This window comes from Drosophila simulans, chromosome 3R, assembly GCF_016746395.2.
Source record: "Drosophila simulans strain w501 chromosome 3R, Prin_Dsim_3.1, whole genome shotgun sequence".
NCBI classification, from domain to species: domain Eukaryota; kingdom Metazoa; phylum Arthropoda; class Insecta; order Diptera; family Drosophilidae; genus Drosophila; species Drosophila simulans.
Genome location: NC_052523.2, coordinates 25,025,923 through 25,044,203, shown reverse-complemented (window position 1 = coordinate 25,044,203; position 18,281 = coordinate 25,025,923). Strand labels below are relative to the sequence as shown.

Genomic DNA, 18,281 nt, shown 5'->3' with positions numbered 1-18,281 from the left:
GAGTTATTTAAAATTAAAAAAATACAAAAGCGACCGATTTTAAACTCTTTTCTGTATAATCGGAACTATTTTTTTGCTTTTATCGCCACAGGTCTCGAGGAGGCTGCTCGGAATGCGGCCAGGAGCACCCGGACGACGTGGCAGCCCCTGCTCGCCATGCTGATGCTACTGTGGATGAGGCTGAATCTGAGAGCCGGGGGAGCGTGATATCAAAACTGAGAGAAGAAGAGCCGGCAATCAAGTATTCCTACAGATTCCCTCGGACACCGACATCGACATCTCTTTCTCTCTTGCCTGCGTTCTTGTTGTTCGTTTCCGGTTCCGTGGCCCCATCTCCAATGTATTGGACCCCTGCCGCCCACGCACGCATACATATTGCCGGAGGCGCCTCCCGCTGCCTCAAATATCATTTGCATACGTATCAGGAAACGCGTTGTTCCCACCCGCTCGAAACCCTCAATGCCCTTGCCAAACTCCCACTCCCTGCTCCCTAATGAAAGTAAGGAGGATATCAAAAGTGGACAATTGGATGCCAAGCCCTACCATTTCTCCCAGCCCCAAATAATGTTACATTGCATATAAATTAAATATGAATACTATAAAATAGTGCATAAAATTTATTATCATAATATAAATAACGACAAAATTATTGAATAAATTATCGCAAAAGTGGATAAAAACCGAATGGAAAACTGCATTTTCTTTACTTCCGACACGACTTCCTGCGCCACTGGCCTGACCCACTGATCCACTTTTTGGCCACTGTTTTCCGGATGGTGAACGGTAAGTAGAGGAGAAAAGAATCGATGGGCAACTTTAACGACTTACCCCATTGATTACCAAGGAGCACCGGGCAGGTGGCCTGCAAGCTTCGGGTATCACAATTGCCGGAGTTGTCAGTATTATGCCAAACCAAAGCCGATCCCCGACGGGGCTTAAAGCCAAAGCCCAGATCCGGAAAAGAGGCATAGCCACCCATTTGAACATCACTGAGCTGGGAAACAGAAATGTATACGGTTTAAATATAAATATTATTTTGCTTTCCTGGGGCTTATAAACATTCGCTTTTTGTATTAAGGTTTTAGCTGTGATTTTTTGGCTAACACATCTTTTGATAATCTGCTAAATTTAAAGATAAATACTTACATAAAACATTACAGATGCCGAGCGGTATTCTTTTGGGTAGTATCCAATAAACTCCTAGAAAACAAAGCCTGCCTTGTAAATCAAATGGGATATATTGGATACCAAACTCACTTCGGGCTGCTCGCAGTCCAAGTGGATGAGCTCCTGACCTCCAATGCCATAGTTAAAAACTGTCAGTGGTTCGCTTTCTTCCATTTCGAATCCTGTAATATCCTCGATCCTTTGGTGCATTCGTCTCACATGATCTGAGGCATTTGTATCCACTTTGGCCTCTACACTGGAACTTTCTTTTCGTGTGTGCTCTAACCTAGAATCCGTGAGATGTAACAAGTCCTCCTGCTCTGCTGGTGAGATAGCATCATGAAAGAGCCCAACAAAGGGTTCAAAGTTGAGCTGCTCAAGTTTGACAGGAGCCAATCGGAGAAACGGGGAACCATCTCTTAAGTAACGACAGCGGAGGTAGGATTTGCTGGGAAGGAGGTTTTTGCCCCGGCAGTTGTCCACATGCACAAACATATGGGCTAGGTTATCCTTCAAGTGTTTGGCCAGCTCAGTGTTATCATCCTTAGAGGCCCACTCAATAGACTCCCTAAATGCAGCCTGACTGGCTGGTAAATCATCTGGAAAAAGTGACAAGTATATTGGTGATATTCAGATAGGTCTACTTTTACTTACGCATAGCGAGCAAAGTTAGACCAAACTTCTCGTAGATTTGAGAGCGTCCTGTTTGAAGTAGTCTGTTTACAGGATCAAATTTCTCTTCATACTGATCAAGGGCGACTTTAAACCACTTGCATGCCAGTTTGCCCTTTTCCACATTCTCTAGATGAGTGGCCACAGCAAGGCAATCTGCAGCACTCATTCTGGAGCTATTGGGAGATGCAAATTAAGAACTTCAACTGGCCTAGGTATTATAAAAACCCACTTGTACTGTTTGCCATGTAGTTTTCCATTGGCCATTTCGCTTTCATCCATACCGTAAACGCCCTGAAATCGCATCATACCAGTTGCAGCAGTTTCAAGTTCTACGTCAGAAATACTGCTCAGATCATAATCAATAAATTGTTGAAATGGTCCTGCAATCCAATCTTCAAAACCAATCTTCTAGAAAATGGTTATATAACTACTACTTGCCCTGCTTGACCTCCTCACGAGCTAATTCCAGCAACTTGGGAACATCCGTATACATGCGTCGCATGAGCGGAAAGCTTATCAACGGATTGGCCACATAGGGCGCAGGATCAGCGGGTCCTAGCGCCCTCCTGGTCATCCACTCCTTCTGGAAACTATTATATCGATGCTTACAATGGTTGCTAATGTGTTAAGCAAATCACCTACGTCCGCATTGTGTTTACTTTGTGTTGCAATTCCATCGCATACTGACGCATATATCCAATTAGTTCGTCCTCCATTTGCAGCAAAGATGCCACCTCGCGGGTTGATGTGGCATAGTAGTGTGATTCGATTGCGGTCGTGACTCCGAGAAGGAAAATCGACCAACATATGTTCATGATGATAACTGAATGTGAACGAACACCTCTGACAGCAGTTTTGTACTTATTAAAAGCCATGAAATTTTAATTTGTTCAGGTGATGAGATGACTTGGACACGACTGTCCCAAGCAAGGCCTAAAAGTATACAGCCCTTTCCGACATGAAGGGCAACATGTACATCTACCTTTGAATTGCGCTGAAGTTTGACAAGAAGTTTCCAATATTACCTCAATTAAAAACAGGTTAAGTTCTTTTTTATTTAAGATTTATTTCACTTTTTAATAACTTGACAATATTGGTTTTTATCTTATATGCTGGTTGATCGGGTTAAATTGCAAATAATGTAATTTATAATTAATATTTATGTAATATTAAACTAACTCACAATCATTTGAATTAAGTATGTATAAGTATATTCAATTATACTCTGTGTGTAGCATGTGTAAATGGGTTGATCTTTCGATATTCGGTTGTAAACGAAAACGAACAAAACAGGCCGGCAACGGCTTTACACATTTGAAAACGTATTCTAAGAGAGATGACTCTGGGGGCTGCTACTGAATTTACACAAAATGCGCTGCGATCGCTGAAGTGTACACAGGCTGGCATAACAATTGCTCTTTACATTTACAAGTATCCGTACATTCGTGGGCGGTGTACATAATGGCTTGCATTAGCTTACAGTTCACGCTCTCGAAATGGTGCATTAATTACAAATTAGTCGGCTCCCGGTTCAGTGACAGGTGTACATATGGGGATGCATTTCAACTAGCGCTTAAGCGACTTTCTTATTTTACAACTACATTTGTATATTCCAATTATCGGTTTGCAGTCGGTTCAATTAGTCTCCTCCACCTTGGGGTGTGGTGTGCACAATGCAAGACATTTACAATTAGGTTCTGGTGTCGGGAAGACGCACCGCACTTTCAATATTATACACGATTTGGTTATCATTACAGAACAAAACACTGTTGGCGGGTATGGTACAATGCACAAGCGCAACAAGGCGCTACACAGCTCTAAATATAATGCACAGCAACATGTGCACGAAGTATTTTGGAAACAAAGGATCAAAAGGGATCAATGGATTTTTGTATAATAAACATCTATACAAGTCAAGTTCAAAAATTTAAAATAAAAGACTTTTGCTCTTAAAATAGGGTTCGTCGTAAAGTTGGTGGCCTACTCTACGAGGCGGGTGCAAGACGTTGCTGGACGACTGCCTTGAGTGTATGTTTGTATGAGTGAGTGCTTAATTAGCGCTGTCTGTCAACAATAACCAAATCGCTGTAATTCTCATCTGGAGAGGCTATGCGACCGTTCGCGGCTGCTGCTGCCCGACGAAAGGGGCTGCTTGTTGCTGACCTCACCCACTCGATGGTGCGGTGGCAGCCTATCGAAGAACGGATGATGCAGGGCCTCACCTGAAACAAAGCAAAAAGAGATCTATTAGCATGGGAATCAATCAACAAGTGGGCGGCACCTTACCTAACGTGATGCGTGACGAGGGCTCGTACTCCAGCATCTTCTTGATCAGACTGAAGAGCTCACAGTGGTCCTCGCTGTCGCTCAGCTGGCACAGGAACAACGGCTTGCAGTGATCACGGACGTAGCGACCTGCACTGGACTTCTCATCCCAATCCAACTTACCATGATAGAAGTACTTTGTTTTGGTTTTGCTATAAAGAGTATGATTGCTACACGTTAAACGATTTCGGTGAAGAGAACTGCGCCTTGGGAAATAAAAGCATGAGCTGCATTGTATTACCGTGCCATGCGATATGGTATTTGTCCCAAGATTCGCTCCATCATGGCCAGGTGCTCGCGATTGTCGTGCGTTTGGAAGAGCGTGATTCCCAGATACAGTTCGAACAAGATGCACCTGTAGGCGAAATTTCGTTGATCATTTAATATGCGCATATTTGCAATGCCAAGCAGATTCTTACCCAATGGACCAAACGTCACACGGCTGTGACCACCCCAGCTCCAGTATGACCTCTGGCGCGCGGTAATGTCGCGTCGAGACAATTGTGCTGTGGTGCTCGTGGTCGAAGGTGGCCGACCCGAAGTCGATTAGGCGAACGTCCGTGTTCTTGACGCGGCGCACCTCGCGGTTCTGTCAAGTATAAGAGTATGGGATGTTTGCAAATTTTTAGCTGCTCGACTGCACTTACAATCTTATGATTATAGTGAGAAGTATAATCCGAGTCGACGAAGAGTATGTTCTCCGGCTTGAGATCTGTGTGCGTTAAACGATTGTCATGTAGAAATTTCACAGAGTAGCATAATTGATAGGCCATATGGCGCACTTGGTCCAGCGGGTATGGCTCATAGTTGTTCTCTCGCTGTAAAAAACGATTAAAGTATTAATTTTCCAGTTCTGTTTCAGTAGTTCAGCTATAGCTCACCAAAAAATCGAAAACACTGAGCCCCAACATTTCAAAAACTATACACATGTGTCCATGATAATCAAACCAGTCAATCATTTTCACGCACAAACTGTAGAAGCAAGAAAGAGAATAAGAATTAGACTAAAATCAAAGAGGATGTTGCATATTTACAAACTTACTGATCACAATGCGGATCCTTTTGGGCAATCTTTTCCAAAGCATTTATCTCCAGCTTGGCAGCTTCGCGGTACTTTTCCACGTTCTTTATAATCTTTAAAGCCATACAGTAATCACTGAAACAATGAAAGGGCGGTTAAAGTACTTAATCTTTTAGTTCTTGTATGGAAAATCTTACCGCTCCATATCTTTGACCTTGACCACACGTCCAAAAGTTCCCTCGCCCAGTGTGGCCATGATCTTATCTGAAATTCGGGAAAAGGATAGCGAGTTGTAGTAGAATTTCGGACAAGCCCATAAATAAAGTGTTAAAAGTTAGCTGTCTGGTTGATTTTCTTGTTCTAAAGCTAAACCTGTAGCTGTAGCTAAGTATTTGATGGGGGCTGGGCAAACTACTAATTTGAACTAAGCTGAGTGTAGTCGGAAAGGGTTTGTATTTTCAATATTATTCGTTAATTATGCGACAAGTTCGTATTCGGTTTGTGTGTGAAAACTTCCCAGTTGAATTTTGTTGCCGGTAAAAGTTAAAGACATATTCGGAAGTTCAAAAAATTTTCGCGAAAGTGACGAAAATTGTGTGAAAATTTTCAATTGTTGCTTTGTCCTTCTTTCTTTTTTTCGTTTAAAATTGTCTTAATTTCCCGATTGCACGCGACGCGGTTGGTCTTGCTGTGAGATAATTAAGAAATAATAATGAAAACTTGGAAATATTTTAAACTAAAAGAGAGTTACAAGAAGAGGAGAGAGAGGTGTGACTGGTGGGGTGGCTTTTGCCTATCATTATTTTTTCTTTCTTTTTCAAGTATTTATGTGTTTTTCAAAAGAGTTTTCTGATTGTTGTCTAAACATAAGTATGGAAAAATAAAAAACCAAAAATTGTCACGAACATCTGTGATGGAGAATGTCTCCGGTGTGGTAAATTAAGTGACCATCAGCATCATCTTGAATGACGGGCTTTGCTGTCTGTTCGGTTCGATCGAATCGGATTGGAGCGGAGCGACGACGTTGCAGTGGTTGCCGTTGGCGTTGCCGATGTCGCAGGGGTTGGGGGTGGTGGTGGTGTTTGCGGTGGGTGGCGACGATTGCGATTGCGTTTCGTTGCGGGTGGTGCATTCGATCCGTTGAAAGAAGGCGGTTTGCAGGCGAGCGAAACGGCGAGCGGAGAATTTGCGAGCGAGAAGTTGGGGGCGTTGGGTGGTTGTCGATGGCAGTTTACAGACGTACACATAAGGTGCGTGTGTGCGTGTGTGGTAAAGTATGTAATTTGAAAGAGAGAAAAAGAAACAAAAAAGAAAGAGAAAAAGAAACAAAAATATATATATCCAGGGGTTCGATCGGATCCACGGGTTGTTGGTCATCAGGTCAAAGCAATCATCAAAAGCGCACCATCCAAACGACGAACGATCCGGATGGATCCCACGTTGGCACCAAAGCAATCGCATTCCGTTTATAAGTCAGCCGCAGATAGCCCGTAAACCAACCAACATCATCATCATTTCATCATCCCCATCAAGTTGTGTATGTACATCATCATCATCAACCCATCATCATCATTGTGATTTTCATCATCATATTCAGAAAAAACACGAGAAAAATACGTTTCGTTTGTTCGATAAGAAAATTAGTTCGGACAAATTTTTGAAATTTGTGTTTACAAAAATGGTTAATATCAAAACATGTACAAACAATATCATATATAATGGCAAATAGGTATATATCGAAAATGGTATATATATATATATAAATAGGAAATGCATCAATAGCTGTGCTCTTGTTTCTTGGGCAACGAAAAAACAACAAACCATCGAATGCTTCCTGCTTAGTAATAACATTAATAGCTGTTTGGCAATATATTGTAAATGTTAAATGGTAAAAGAACAAATAAGGTAGTTTGCTATTCGTTGTAAAAGTCGAGGTAAAGGGATTCTTACGTTTTTTGTCCCAGTTTTAGTGTCAAAATCACATGCAAAATAATCAGGCAGGATCAAAACATTGTATAAGTAGGACAACATGGATTACAATCCGCAATGCTGTTAGCTTTTTCTGTAGTAGGTCGATTGTCTAGGATGTAAGGCCTTGAGATATGGGGCGGGGGATCGGGTTCGGGAATCAGGGTCAATGGACAATTGCAGTTGCAGTTAGAAGAGGCGGCGGCAACAAAGCTCAAGCTGCTAAGGAATCTCCCATCCGCCAGGATGGTCGTGAGATGGCTCATTGCTTACAAAGGTCGAGAGTGTCTTTGGAATGCGAGACCTGTTGAACAGGGCCGACGAGGTGGCGCTCTTGGCCAGCTGGTAGTGATCGTGCTGCAGGTAGGAGGACGACTGCTGGTACTGCTGCTGGTAGGCATCCAGGTGGGATCGCTGAGGATACAACGAGCTGCCTGCCAGGGCATTGGATCGCCTACTACTCCCACTGTACGAGTCATGGAGGTAGCTCGATCCGGAGCCCGTTCCAGATCCCGATGGCTTGTAGCGATCGAACTCGCTCAGCACCGCGGCGGTACGTGAGCTGGCGCCCTGATACCGCTGCTGCTGACGCCGAGCATCTGCTGCCGCAAGGCGCGCCCCAATGCCACCGAAGGCCAGTGCCCCGGAGCTGGAGGAGTGCATTAGCTGGCTGCTGGGCTTGTACTTGGCGAGGTCATTGTTGTTGCGATCTGAGTGGGGCAGAAAGCGGCTCTTGTTGGTGGTGCCGGAGGAGAGTGCCGTCGCTGCTGCCGTTGTGTGGTTAGAAAGAGCAGAAGTGCTAGTGGATGAGGTGGTGGCTGTATTTGAGGGGGTGGTGGTGGAGATGGAGGAGCTGGTGGTGGTGTTGCCATTTACAGACGGGAACTGTGTCTGTGGGGTTGTGTCTGCTGTGTGGGTTAGTTGCACACCGGGCGCAGCCGAATCCGTCTCGGTTTCTGTTTCCGCCTCATCGGATGAGCTACTGCCCGAGGTGCTCTCGGATGAGCCACTGCAATCGCTACCGTCTCTAGTTACTTTTTTGCTGCGCGACTTCTTCTTGGGCGCCTCCTGTGGCGGTGCCAGTGTGGCTGCAGTTGTTGATGATGTTGCGGCAGCAGTTGCTGCCGCAGTTGCAGCAGCTGCGGCTGCCTCCTTGGCTTGTTTGGCCTCCTGCTCGAGAGCAGCTGCCTCAGCTTCTGCTGCCGCTACGGCCGCTTCAGTCTTCTTGGCCTCCTCAGCCGCTTCCTCCATGCGCTTTACGCGATCCCTAAGTTCACGGCGTTTGCGCATGCGCTCCTCGAACTTTTTCGCCTCCAGGAACTGATTGTCTTCTCGGAGCAGCATCAGAATGGCTGCATTGTCCTCCGATGACCGATCGTCGGCAAGAATTTCGCGCTCTTCAGCGGTCAATTCTGGTGGTGGCTGCTCCTTACGTCGATGAGCAAAGCGATTCCGTGAGTTCAATGGTCGATCCTCGGCGGGTCCAGCTGCATTTCGACCGCCGTCTTGGATCTCAGCAGCCAGTAGGCTTTCCACGGTTTTAGTTCTTCCATACGCTCTTGTGGAGCGAGGCGAAAGGGCTTCTTCTTCGCCACCTCTTCGTCCGTAGCGACTGGAGGGATAACCTGATGCTCCTCCTAAGCGTAGCGCGTCGTGATAGTCGTATCGCTGACCATAGTCCACTGGGTAGTTCTCGTCCAGCAATCGATTGCCGCTGGTCAGATAGCCGCTGTCATTGGACTCGGCCATATACCTTTGCCTTTGCGCTCGAGTTCGGTATGGAGTGCGCTCCTTGCGATCCGAAGCATTAAAGGAGCTGGAGGACAGCTTAGATTTCGCCAGCTGGTGGGAAGTGGCCGAGCGGAGCAGTCCGCCACTACCACTGGCACCATAGTCATCCGGCTCCAGGGTCTTGTCGCGATCCTCTTCATGGCGCCGCCTTCCAGCCGCTCGTTCCAAGATATCCGAGTATTTGTTCTCCAGCCGGGAAATTGCCGACTGCTTGCCTCCTGAGGAAATCGCTGAGGTGGTGGGCGTTCTGTCCTTGTCCAAGAGCAGATCTCTTCGCTGAGGAATCATACGATTCAGGGGGATTGGGATAAAGATTCAGTTTCGGATTCACAGGTTTAATGGAGAAGGAAAGTGCCCAAGAGCGGCGCTCGTGTGAAACCAACGGTGACGGGCGTAAAACTCTTTACTCTTTACGCTCCACGAAAGAAGAAGGCCCAGAAACCGAAACCCAAACCCAGACCTAGACTTAGACCCATTTAAATGGCCTTTTCGGCAATGACTAATTATGGGGTGCTTGGGCCGGCCTTTTCATTTCGCACAATTTCACTAACATTAGAGCCACTCTATCCGGATTTGGCTTTCTCCATGTATTTTCGGATTTTCAGAGAGGTGGGCTGAGGGGATACCCTTTATTTTTATTTAGAATGCCTAGCAGAATCTAAACAAAAAAGTCCACGGCGCGACGACCTTCAAAGTTTATATATAAAGCGGCAGAAAATCGTGAATAGCTTTATACACATCTGCAGCGTACAGAGAGATACAAATACAAATATAGCGGAATAGAGAAAAGCGCCGAGATGTTGGAATCGAAAATAAATTCGACAACGTAAACGCACACGGCAAGAATGAAGCTGAAGATATAGAATGAGCATATAGAAGCGCTATAAAACGCGCCCGTGTGGGCCCCTAATATAATATCTGCACATATATCTTCTGTGTAGGAAGAAACTTTCTATAGCCGTCTATGTGGCAATAGGGGTAGCAATAGTTGGTGCAATGCTGTTTGGCCAAACACGCATATACTATACCCTATAACGCTTTAATTGCGCATATTTCCCCATTCGACCGTCAGTCAGACATGTCACACATTTAGGGCAAGTGACTTGCTGACTCACGGGCGACAGGTGAGATGATTTCTTTCGCTTTTTCCAAAATTAAATACCCCGACTGTGAGTCATGGGATCGCTTTTGCGATCTCGATCTGGGTCTGGGTCTTGAAAGTGGTCTCCTCCGTTGGTTTCCACACCGCTCGCTTTTGATTCACTTATGGGTTTCGAAGATACTAACATCGTCTAGGTCGCGGTCACGCCTGCCGCCTCCCAATCCTCTAATCAGTGGCTTATAGTAGCCGCCCACGGGACTCAGGTGGGTGCGCAGTCTGTCGAGGGCGTTGGCTGTGGTGGAGCTCTTCTGGTAGCGACCCATCAGGGCAGCGGTACTGGTGCTCCCGCTGCTGCTGGGATGGTAGCCCAATCCTGTGGTGCTGCCGAGTCCTCCGCTTGCATAGTAGCGTCTGTGGCGATCTGCCATTTCGCGTTCCTTGTCCTGTTGCCTATCCCGTTCTCGTTCCCTATCTCGTTCTCGTTCCCGTTCCCTATCCCCGTCCGGATATCTCCGGCTGGCCGAGGATTTGTCCGAGCTGCGACGACGTTTGCTCTGCTTCTGGGCCTGGCTACTGGATCCACCTTTTCCCTTGTTATTGTTATTATTGCTGTCATTCGTTGGGGTCGAGTCTTTAGGATCCTCGGCTATTGCTGCCGCACTTAAAAGAGAAGCCCAACAAAACAATGAGTTCTGGTGAGGATCTATTCGGTTCTTTTTTGTCGGTCTGGATGCGTTGATCCACGCGGTTCGCGACGAACGACGGACGGGACGCGCTGCCACGACACGGACCAAAATTTAACTGAGGAAAACTGGGGAAAATTTTTCGGAAAATTCGTGCGACGACGAAAGAAAGAGGCGGCAGATGCGAAGAACGAAGTAGATGAAGGAAATAATGATGCGGCGGCGGCGGTGTCGGTGGTGGCGGTAGCCAGAAAATATTGAGGAATCGTTTTTATTTTTGTGAAAAGTGTGAAAATATTGCGCACTTGCCAGAGCGAGAGGTCGCTACCGCGTGCGAGCGAGAGCGGGCGAACACCCAAATAACATATGTAGACGAGTGGGTGGATTGGATAGTAGATTGGATGCGATCCGCTTCGAATGGGAATGCTTCTTTTGTCCGCCAGCTGGGCACGCTTCATCGAAATGCATTTCGCTTTGTAAGCCATAGCAGTGTAATTACATTTCCGTCAGTTTAGCAGCACAACATGGGAAATGATCGAAAGTCTTCGCAGAAAAAGCCTTGAACTCTCGCCGACAAAACAAGCAGTCAACAAGAAGAACAATAAAATTGCTGCTGGTCGAGCGCGGAAAGAAATAAAAAGAACAAAGCGAAACATTTACGTTTTATTTTAAACATGCCCGCACATATAAATAATAAAGGGGCAATTGCAGTTAAACAAAGAGCAGCGAAAAAGAGAGATTCGCTTCATACTTTATAATCATGCGTAATGAGGAAGAATTTGCCAGACATCCACAGTTTGGACTTGAGAATTTATTTGGTATTCCCCGAAGACAGCTGAAGAGAGATTTGGGGAATTTCAGAATCTGCTGAAGAGAATCACTCGGATTCTTCACTCGCAGAATTCGGACAGCTGTGAAAGCTCGTGGGAAACTCAAGCTTTTTTGTGCAACCAAAAGTTTTTGGCGAAAATATTGAACTTTTGTTAGACGTACGGACTACGTAAATCTTGTAGCTAACATTTCGAGGTTTTTATGGACATGCTGGAAGATATCAATAATCAGATTTCCACTCGCAGCCAAATCTTGGCCCACTCTCTTTCATTTCACTTTCAAATTATTGATCAACGAGCATTTATATTGGCTCTTTAGACTGACAATTAGGGGTTTCCAGTGCATATCACACTGATTTAAGAGCTCCGTTAAGCTCTGTTTGATTTATGACTGGCAATAACACGTGATAAATCAAATTTCGACTCGTATCTTTTCAATGGCAATTATTCACGATTTATGGCAGCAAGATTTTCACACTTTTCGAGATCGTCGCACTACTGGAAGTTCAGCTGCGAGTTCAAAGCGATTAAAAACGCACTCGCACTTGGGACCGTTTACATAATTGGCCTTCTTTGCGATGGCCAAAAAGGCGGTGGGAAATGCAATATACAAAACGAAACGAAACGATCCGATGCGATGCGAATAAAATGATCCGATCGCGAGATACTTTCGACCGCGGAGTGACGCGCTGCAACTAAACTCGCAATTACGCGCTGACCACTCTGCTTAAATCAGCGCCAGCGGCACAGAGAATACATTTTCATTTCACTCGCAGTGAAAATAGAGGGAATGGAAAGCAATGAGCACTGCGTTTTGACCGAGTTTTTTGCTTGACGAAAGGCGACGAAAGTAAAAAAAAAAGGCACGCAAAATTAAAAATAAATTATAAATCTTTTGCTTCATTTCCTTTGCATCGATTACCAATTGCGTTGCTGCTGCTGCAGTTGCTGTTGCTGCTGTTTGTTATCAGGTCGTTCGCTTGGATTGCGTCGGAACCGCTGCAGCAGACTGTTGCAGCTCTCGGAGAGCAGCTGCGTGACGCTGGCGGCGGTGGCGCTTCGCATGTACCGCCGCTGCGGACGCTGCTGCTGCTGCTGCTGCTGTTGTACCGCCTCGGCGTCAGCTGTTTTCCCATTTTCGGCAACCGCCGTCGCTGGCAATATCTTTTCGCTTTTTTCGCGATGAAAACGATTCAGAAATGTGGCCATTCCTTGGCTTTTTCGGATGTCGGAAATCCTCCTCGCCGCGGCAGATTTCGCGTGGGTCTCGCCCGCGATGACGATGACGACAATCGGATAATACTTAACGCCTCTTAGGGGCTTGGTTGCGGTTGTTGGGTGGGTGGGCCGCCGTCTGAATTTTTGGCCGATACGGATCGTGCTCCTCCGACTTGGTCTATTTCATTAATTGTACTGATTTCTGGTATTTGTTGGGAGCATGATTTTGTTGTAGACGAATAAAATAGAAAAGTATTGTACGTTCTCGGAGTGGCAATATATGTACGTAGAGATCTAGTATAGACAGAGCGTATTTATGTGTAAAAATAATTGAAATTGTAAGAGATTCGGCAGCTTCGACGGAAATAGACACACACAACAGAGACAAGAGACGCTGGTCGCCCCCGCCACTGGACTCGAGGTTCCATCAAAACCGCACTTTAGATGCGCCCATTTCCATTCACTTCACGCACTTAGAGCCATCCAATGCGGGTTACGAGCTTCGCTTCCGATTTCCCAGGCAGTTTTCACAGCGCGTTTCCTTCACCGACCGCCGATTGCCTGCGCATTGGTCGAAACAAACAAACCGAAATCAGCGCAACATGAACGAAAGCGCACGCCACAAATACTAATTATAAAGATTGAAAATATCGGCGATGTCGAGAACCCCGAGCACGGAGCACCATCCGTAAGATCCGCGGGAGAGCTGCTGAGCGCCTCTTCTTCCCGTTGCTATTATTGTTTGCTGCGACCGAAAGAAGCCAAAAACTAAAGGCTAAGGAGTCTGCAGATCAGGTACGAAAATATACTAGGGTATGCTAGTATGCTCTGGAAACAGCACTTTATGGTTGCATAAGGGTTCAAAAAATGCAAAAAAAATTTCGATTAATGTAAAAGGAAAGGTTGGTGAGGATCATGAGGTTTTGGTTGGAAAGGGGTATCTTGTAGTCGAGTCAGTCGTCGCATCGATCAGTCATTTCTGTCGGAGAGCGCGAGAGCAGGTCGTGAGTATTACATATTTTTAGAAATTCGATTCTGCTGAACGCGCTCCGTGTTGTTTAGTGTTTTTTAATTATTAAAACAATTACATCGGGATCGCAATTCGGCCATAAAATAGTTAAAGTTCAACGCATAAAAATCATGTAGGCAGTTAGCAATTATGCAAAGATTTTTTAGGCGCTGAAATCGAGTAAACAAACATAAATTAAGCAGTCAGCCACTATTAATAGAGCTGAGGAAAATTGACATTGAATTTTCCCGCAGTCTTTGCTCGATTGTGCAATGTTGTCGATGTCGACAAGTGCAAGAGCCTGCCAAGAGGCCAAGAGATCGGTGTAGACGCCAAGGGGACCGAGATTCTAAGGTTGGAGGTAAGCAATAAGTGCCTCTGCTCTTGGGAACGCTTCACACTTGAAACGCCACCAAGAGTACAGGAAGTACAGACTTGGGGGCCAACCAACAGAAATTAGCAAAGCGAGGGAAAGTACAGAAAACGGGGGGAAACACATCGTCGGCGGCGGCCTTTTGGAGCCCAGCGATGAGTCAGCCGGCTATTTTGGGGCAAACTTTCTTTGGAAGCGGTAGCGTGTTGTTAGTAGGCATTTTTGGTTCAAACACATGTGCAGCACGAAAACAAGACAGAAATAAATTGGAGGAATAGAATCTACCTCGATGAAGTGCAGCCCCAATGCGGACTTGGACATTTCATTCTGCTGCTGTTGATGTGGTTGGTGTTGCTGGCCCGAGTGATTGAATATGACAGAATTGCTTTGTTGTAGCTGCGACTGCTGCTGCTGCTGTTGCTGTTGCGGTTGCTGCGGTTGCTTGTTCGATGACGATGACGCCGGCGACGCGTAAAACAATTGCGTATTTGTATTTGGATCGTATTGAAGCCCAGCGGCACCGCCACCGCCTCCTGCAGCGGAAGCATTCAGAAACTGCGTATGCGGATGCGGTTGCTGCTGCTGCTGGTACTTGACCGGCTGCATCTGATTCGGCTTGGGATAGGCATACGGATCGAAGGTCTGCAGCGGCTTGCGCTCTGGCTGCTTGGGCACATTATAGTAATTCCTACTCATCATGCCCAGCCCAAAGCTGGAATGCTGCTGTTGTTGCTGCTGGGGGTGTTGCTGCTGTTGCTGCAGATGCTGCTGCTGCTGATGTTGCTGGTGGAACTGCAGGGCCGTCGGCCTTTGGGCGGAGCTGAAGGAGGCCGAGTGCGTCAGTGGGGCACCGGTGCGGGGATAGCTCATCTTGGATTGCTGCTGGGGCGCCTGGTATCCGTACATCTGGGGCATCATGCCGGGTGGCTGCTGCTGCATCGGCTGGCCAAACTTGTTCTCCTTGTTGGTGTTCTTCTGCAGAAACATGGCCAGTCCCGATTTGGGCGCCTGCTTGGGGACATGCGACGAGGAGTATGATTGCTGCAGCTTGTGCGGCAGATGTTGCTGTTGCTGGTGGGCAGGCACGTGTTGCTGCTGCATGAAGGGATCACTCGCTCCGTTCATGGCGGAACATGCAAAGCTATTCCAGTTGAGGAAGGGTCGCTTGTGCTGCGGATACTGCTGCTGTTCCTGATGTTGCTGTTGGTGATGTTGTTGCTGCTGCTGCTGCTGCTGTTGCAGCAATCGCTGATAGCCGCCCATGGGCAGCTGAGAGGTAGAGTTAGATTTGCCTATGGGATAGCAGATCCTTTGTTGCTGCTGCTGTTGCTGCAGCAACGGCTTCTGCGGATCGTAAAGCTGAACTGGCACGGGGATCTGAGATTCACCTACGTACTTGCTGCTGCTGCTGCTCGTGGGGCCTTCGAGTGCAGTCTTCGGGTCTTTGTGCTCGCCCGTCAGCGACTGCGACATGATTGCATTATTATTGCTGTTACTAGTGCTGTTGCTGTTGCTGCTGGTCTTCAACTTTAGCATGTCGTTCAAGCATTTTTCTAGCTTGTTGTCAACATCTTTCTGGCGCTTTGTGGCCGCTGAAGACAATGACGATGTTGGCACCTCCAAGTTGGCAGCCACCATCGCCGCTGCTCCGCCACTTTGCTGCTGCTGATCGCTTGTTGTTGCAGCTGCTGTTGGGGTCGGTGTTGCTGTAGCGGCTGTGGTTGTTGCTGTGGTGGGGGCAATATGGAACGATGAGGTGAACTTTGAGAGCTGCGGCAGGTGGGTGGTGCAACAGTTGGTCACCGTAAAGCTGCTTGTGCTTAACGTGCTATTGCTCTTCTCCGATTTTCGTTCCAGAGATGCGGAATCACCAGGCCCGGATTCCTCGATGGGCGCCACTTGCTGCGGTTTCTGAAGTGGCTGGTGATGTTGCTGCTGAGGATTGTTAGATTCTTGAGGTCGGCGAAAGAAGGCAGCGGCACAACGCGGTGAGGGGACACAGGAACTGCTGGAACTCTTTAGGACGCCACTAGGTTTGCCCACAGTCGGTGCAGCAGCAGCTATGGCAGGAAGTGGTGCTGGAGCTTTCAGAGGTTCCTTTGGTGGAGGTTCCTTTCGCGGTTGGGTCATGAGTATTGCAGAGTTTGATGTGCTCCTGCTCAAAGAGGGTAGATTCTTCATGTAGCAGGGTATATGAGTGCGACTAGAAGTTCGCAGCAATGGAGCTCCCATGGGTTGACCACCACCCGGCACATGCGTCATGGACATGCTCTTTGGAAGCACCTGTTGCTGCTGTGCTGGAAATTGCTGCTTCACCGGGACTCTACTCACAAAATTCGATCCTGCCAACGGCGATTGCTCGTTGCAGATCAGCTTATAGAGATCGTCCTTGGTCACCGCCTGACGCACCTTGAGATCCAGGTGCGACAAAGAGGCATTCTTCTGCAGTCTGTGGGGCTGACTTTGAGGCACCTGTGACTGCTGAGGTCGCTGCAGCTCCTTCTGAGCGGCCTCCGCAACTGTGGGATCAAATATAGCCAATTTCTTAGCAGTCTTTGCATCCACCTTAAAAGGTTGTCCTGCATCGCCCAACTGGGCACCGCAGATCTTCTCGTAGTTCCAAAAGGTTCGCTTAGGCGTTTGCCGCTTTTGAGAACTGGTGAGATTCTCGCTCCAGAATTCGTTCATCAACTGTTTGTTAAGGGACAGATTGGAGCCACTTTGCAGGCCATTTTTGGTGGGCAGCGGACGCATTAGAGTAGGTGCACTTATTGGCATATTAGAACTTGAAATGCTGCGCTGCAGCTTGGGTTCGCCTGCAGCCTGGGAAAATATCGAGGGATAGGCCAAACGCGGAGCAGCTGCACGACTGCTGGGATTCTGGGCGAAGTTAATTGAAGAAGACTTGGATAAGCCGGAGGAGATCGCAGGCACTCCTGGTCCTACTGCCTTCGTGACCGATTGCTGCGAATTGGACTTGGCCAGCGGCTGCTGCTGACGCTTGATCTTGTCATAGAGATCCTCGCACTCCTGGAACTCCTGGTGCAGCTTCCTGTCCAGTTCGCTGTAGTCAGGCAGGCTCTTAAGATACTTGTTCATCATCTCAATCTCGGCATCGTAGAAGTTTGCATCCATTTTTGCGCTGTTTGTGGCTGCCGCGGATTTCTCCTCTAGCTCCTGCTGCTGTTGCAGCAACTTGTCCAAACTGATTTCGTTCGAGGTGGATGGAGGTGGGGCAGCAGGCGCAGCAACAGGTCTACTGGGATTCTTAGGAGCTCGACATGGTACTGGCGGTGGTGGAGATGATGAAGGTGAACTACAGGAGGACAGCGATATACTAGAAGCCGGGCTGGAGGCAATGGTGGTCATTAACCGGGAAGGCAACGCTGCTCCAGAGGCACTGCTGATTGTTCCCGTTGCCGCGTTGTAAGCCAGAGGGTGATGTTTCCTCGGTAGTGGAGGAGTGGACTTTGGACTCGCCGGCAGCAGAGGTGGACGACTCTTCCGGATTGCTAGTGGGGAGGATATCGGAGAACGCACCGCACACTTGCTCTCCGGGATGCTGGATGATAGCACAGAGGCGAACTGCGGGGAGACCACCTGAAAGAACTGCTGGCCACTGGCCGGCGGCGGCGTAGGTTTCTGCATAGCTGGCTGGGATTCCTCTTTTGTTCTTAGGCTTGGCGATGCGGCTGCGGAGGAGGATACCGCTGAGGGCACTGTATTTGCTGGCATGCCGGCATCTTCACTCATCTATAGGAAACAATCGCGCACTGCGAACCGTTTTGTGTTCTATGAATTAAAGATCCGATTTCAACTGAATCCGTTGATTCAGCTTGTTTTGCAATCAGTTATCAATCAAAACCCGTTCATTCAGCCTTTATCGCGGTTTTGTGTGTTATGTGTGTGTGCGTTTATTTATGATTTCGTTATATCTTACACAATCAAACCATTGCACTTCCTTATTTTTCAACCCATAACTATTCCCAAGTGTATCAACGTGTTCCTACCATCGAGGTAAATTCTATAAAACAGATTTCGAACAAAACACAAAAGGAGGGAGACACCAAACACCAGACGAACTACAGACACCACAAGGCGATCACCAACACGACGACG

At 47.3% G+C, this 18,281-nt stretch overlaps 3 protein-coding genes across 11 annotated transcripts in view; 1 reads left to right on the top strand and 2 right to left on the bottom strand.

Moving 5' to 3' along the window:
• The window catches only part of LOC6729976 (lachesin), a 44,993-nt gene extending 44,308 nt beyond the window's left edge, over positions 1-685 (top strand). For both annotated transcript variants that reach the window (XM_016174513.2, XM_016174514.3), the window contains one exon: positions 92-685. In XM_016174513.2, coding sequence (XP_016036752.1) covers positions 92-207 — 116 coding nt within the window. In that variant the 3' untranslated portion in view covers positions 208-685. The remainder of the gene's footprint in view (positions 1-91) is intronic.
• On the bottom strand, positions 605-2,670 carry LOC6729975 (prolyl 4-hydroxylase subunit alpha-1). Its single transcript, XM_016177728.3, has 8 exons — positions 2,485-2,670; positions 2,281-2,432; positions 2,072-2,222; positions 1,822-2,015; positions 1,258-1,766; positions 1,147-1,200; positions 829-994; positions 605-762 (listed from the first exon to the last, which is right to left on the bottom strand). Exons 1-8 carry the CDS (start codon positions 2,655-2,657, stop codon positions 704-706), a joined length of 1,458 nt encoding a protein of 485 aa, XP_016036751.1. The 5' UTR covers positions 2,658-2,670; the 3' UTR covers positions 605-703.
• Positions 2,671-2,898: 228 nt separating this feature from the next.
• The window catches only part of LOC6729974 (serine/threonine-protein kinase Doa), a 34,615-nt gene continuing 19,232 nt past the window's right edge, over positions 2,899-18,281 (bottom strand). For 2 of the 8 annotated variants that reach the window (XM_016177719.3, XM_016177716.3), the window contains 9 exons: positions 6,095-6,170; positions 5,386-5,452; positions 5,210-5,323; positions 5,049-5,139; positions 4,815-4,985; positions 4,587-4,756; positions 4,409-4,522; positions 4,129-4,319; positions 2,899-4,064 (listed from right to left, as the gene is read on the bottom strand). In XM_016177719.3, the coding sequence (XP_016036742.1) occupies positions 3,937-4,064; positions 4,129-4,319; positions 4,409-4,522; positions 4,587-4,756; positions 4,815-4,985; positions 5,049-5,139; positions 5,210-5,323; positions 5,386-5,452; positions 6,095-6,170 (1,122 nt within the window). In that variant the 3' untranslated portion in view covers positions 2,899-3,936. Of the gene's footprint in view, positions 4,065-4,128; positions 4,338-4,408; positions 4,523-4,586; positions 4,757-4,814; positions 4,986-5,048; positions 5,140-5,209; positions 5,324-5,385; positions 5,453-6,094; positions 6,171-7,429; positions 9,224-10,234; positions 10,710-12,484; positions 14,293-14,447; positions 18,259-18,281 lie in introns of those variants that run through there. The other 6 variants (XM_016177727.3, XM_016177717.3, XM_016177723.3 and 3 more) reach the window with 5 other exon arrangements.